The sequence below is a fragment of the Pezoporus wallicus genome, unplaced genomic scaffold, assembly GCF_028554395.1.
Source record: "Pezoporus wallicus isolate ANWC-B61680 ecotype Strahan unplaced genomic scaffold, APGP_CSIRO_Pwel_v1 contig_12949, whole genome shotgun sequence".
NCBI classification, from domain to species: Eukaryota; Metazoa; Chordata; class Aves; order Psittaciformes; family Psittacidae; genus Pezoporus; species Pezoporus wallicus.
The window spans coordinates 1-1,774 of record NW_026635557.1 but is presented as its reverse complement, the minus strand read 5'-3'; the positions used below and the strand labels follow the sequence as shown (position 1 = coordinate 1,774).

Sequence of the window (1,774 nt, the reverse complement as noted above, 5' to 3'; positions counted from 1 at the left end):
AGAGGGAACGGGGGGGGGGTGGAGGTCACCCGCCCCGCCGCCAGGCGGCGCTGCACGGGCCTCGCGCGGTGCGCGACGTGGCGCTGCTCCGAACTACAACTCCCAGCGGCCCCCGCGCGGCTGTGACGTCACTTGGCGACGGCAGCGGCGCGGGCCCGGGGACTACCGGAGCCGGTACCGGGCGGGGGGGGGGGGGGGGGCGCCCGGGGCCGGTGGCGGCGGGGCCGGGGCCGGGCTCTCACGGGCGCTCTCCCCGCAGGCCGCCATGACCAAGCTGGGGCAGTGGCTGTGCGGACTCGCGCTGCTGGGCTCCGCCTGGGCCGCGCTGGCGCTGGCGCCGCCGGGGCTGCGGTTACCGGCGCCGTTCCGCCAGGCCCTGCTGCCGCTGCCCGTCTACCTGCTGGTGGCCTTCGGCTGCTACTCCCTGGCCACCGTGGGCTTCCGCCTCGCCACCTTCAACGACTGCGAGGAGGCGGCGGCCGAGCTGCGGGAGCACATCCGGGCGGCGCGGGCAGACCTGGCCCGGCGCGGCCTCCGCTTCTGAGCCCAATAAACGGCGCGGACCGGGGGGTCCCGGGGTCCGGTGCGCGCGGGGGCTCCCGGGAGGCTGCGAGGCCCCTCTCGGGGCCCGGCTCCGGGGCGGGGATGAAGGCTCCGGGACCGGCTCCAGCCCCGCGGGCACGGCGCGGGACCCTCCGGTGGGGTTCGCGCCGTCGGGCCGGAGCTGCCGCCGCCTTGTCCCGGCCGCAGTGCCCGGATTCCAGCGGCAGGAGCAGTGCGGAGCGGCCGGGGCCGTGCCCGCAGCACCCGGGGGGCTCAGCCCCACGCGGAGGCCGCTGCGCGGTGACTCAGGCCGGGACCGACCCCCCCCGCGTTCCAGCCAAAGGCCTCTTGTGCTTAATGAGCGCCCCGCGGCCGGGAGCCGCTGGCACGGGGCGGCAGCGCTGGGTGTAATTAACAGGAGGAGTTAATGAGCTCCTTCCGGCGCGGAGCGGGGTGGGCAGCGTGGGGGGGGCAGCGGCACCGCCCCCGGGTCGGTGCTGAGGGCAGAGAGCACAGGGCGGGAGCTGCGGCTGCTGTGGGCCGCGTTCGAGGCGCCTCAGTGCCCCCCATGTGCTGCTCACAGCCCCCTGTGGGCTACTCAGTGCCCCCTGTGGGCTATTCAGGGTCCTCCATGGGCTACGCAGGGTCCTCCATGGGCTACGCAGGGTCCTCCATGGGCTACGCAGGGTCCTCCATGGCAGTCACCCCGCACACGGAGGGTGGTGGCAAAGTCTCCCTGTTGGGTACAGCTCCATCCTTGCCATGGGGCCACGTCCCGGTGCTCCCAGCCCACTCAGCTGGAGCCGCCCGCTGCTCCCGCTCCTTCTCCCGGTCCCGTTCCCAATCCCACTCCCGGTTCTGCTCCCGTCCTGCTCCCTCCGTGTTGACTTTTCCCAGGCCACACACACAAGGTGTGAACCAGTGCTCGGGCTCTGCCAAGATCCTCGTCACTGCTTCCTTGATCCGCCTGCGTCACCCTCCCTTAATCCTGCCCGGGGGGGGGGCTCTCCTGCCCCATAGGGGTCTCTCCTGCCCCATGGGGGTGTTTGCTGTCACCTTTCCCAAGGCTGTGGTGGCTGTTGTGTAACTGGCACCCAAGCACGCTCCTGTCCCCTTGTTCCTGCGTTTGCTTGGTGGCTTCATTCCAGGTCATTGTTCATCGACTTTGGGTCCATGCCAACTTGTTCAAGCCGCAGAGGCCTTTTCCGTCCCAATTGTGACCAATGGCCCC

The 1,774-nt window shown here is 72.1% G+C and overlaps 1 protein-coding gene across 1 annotated transcript; it reads left to right on the top strand.

Annotated features, from left to right (window-relative positions):
• Nucleotides 1–223: 223 nt before the first annotated feature.
• On the top strand, nt 224–605 carry DPM3 (dolichyl-phosphate mannosyltransferase subunit 3, regulatory). Its single transcript, XM_057396775.1, has one exon. The coding sequence runs from the start codon at nt 266–268 to the stop codon at nt 542–544; it is 279 nt and encodes a 92-aa protein (XP_057252758.1). The 5' UTR covers nt 224–265; the 3' UTR covers nt 545–605.
• Nucleotides 606–1,774: the final 1,169 nt, after the last annotated feature.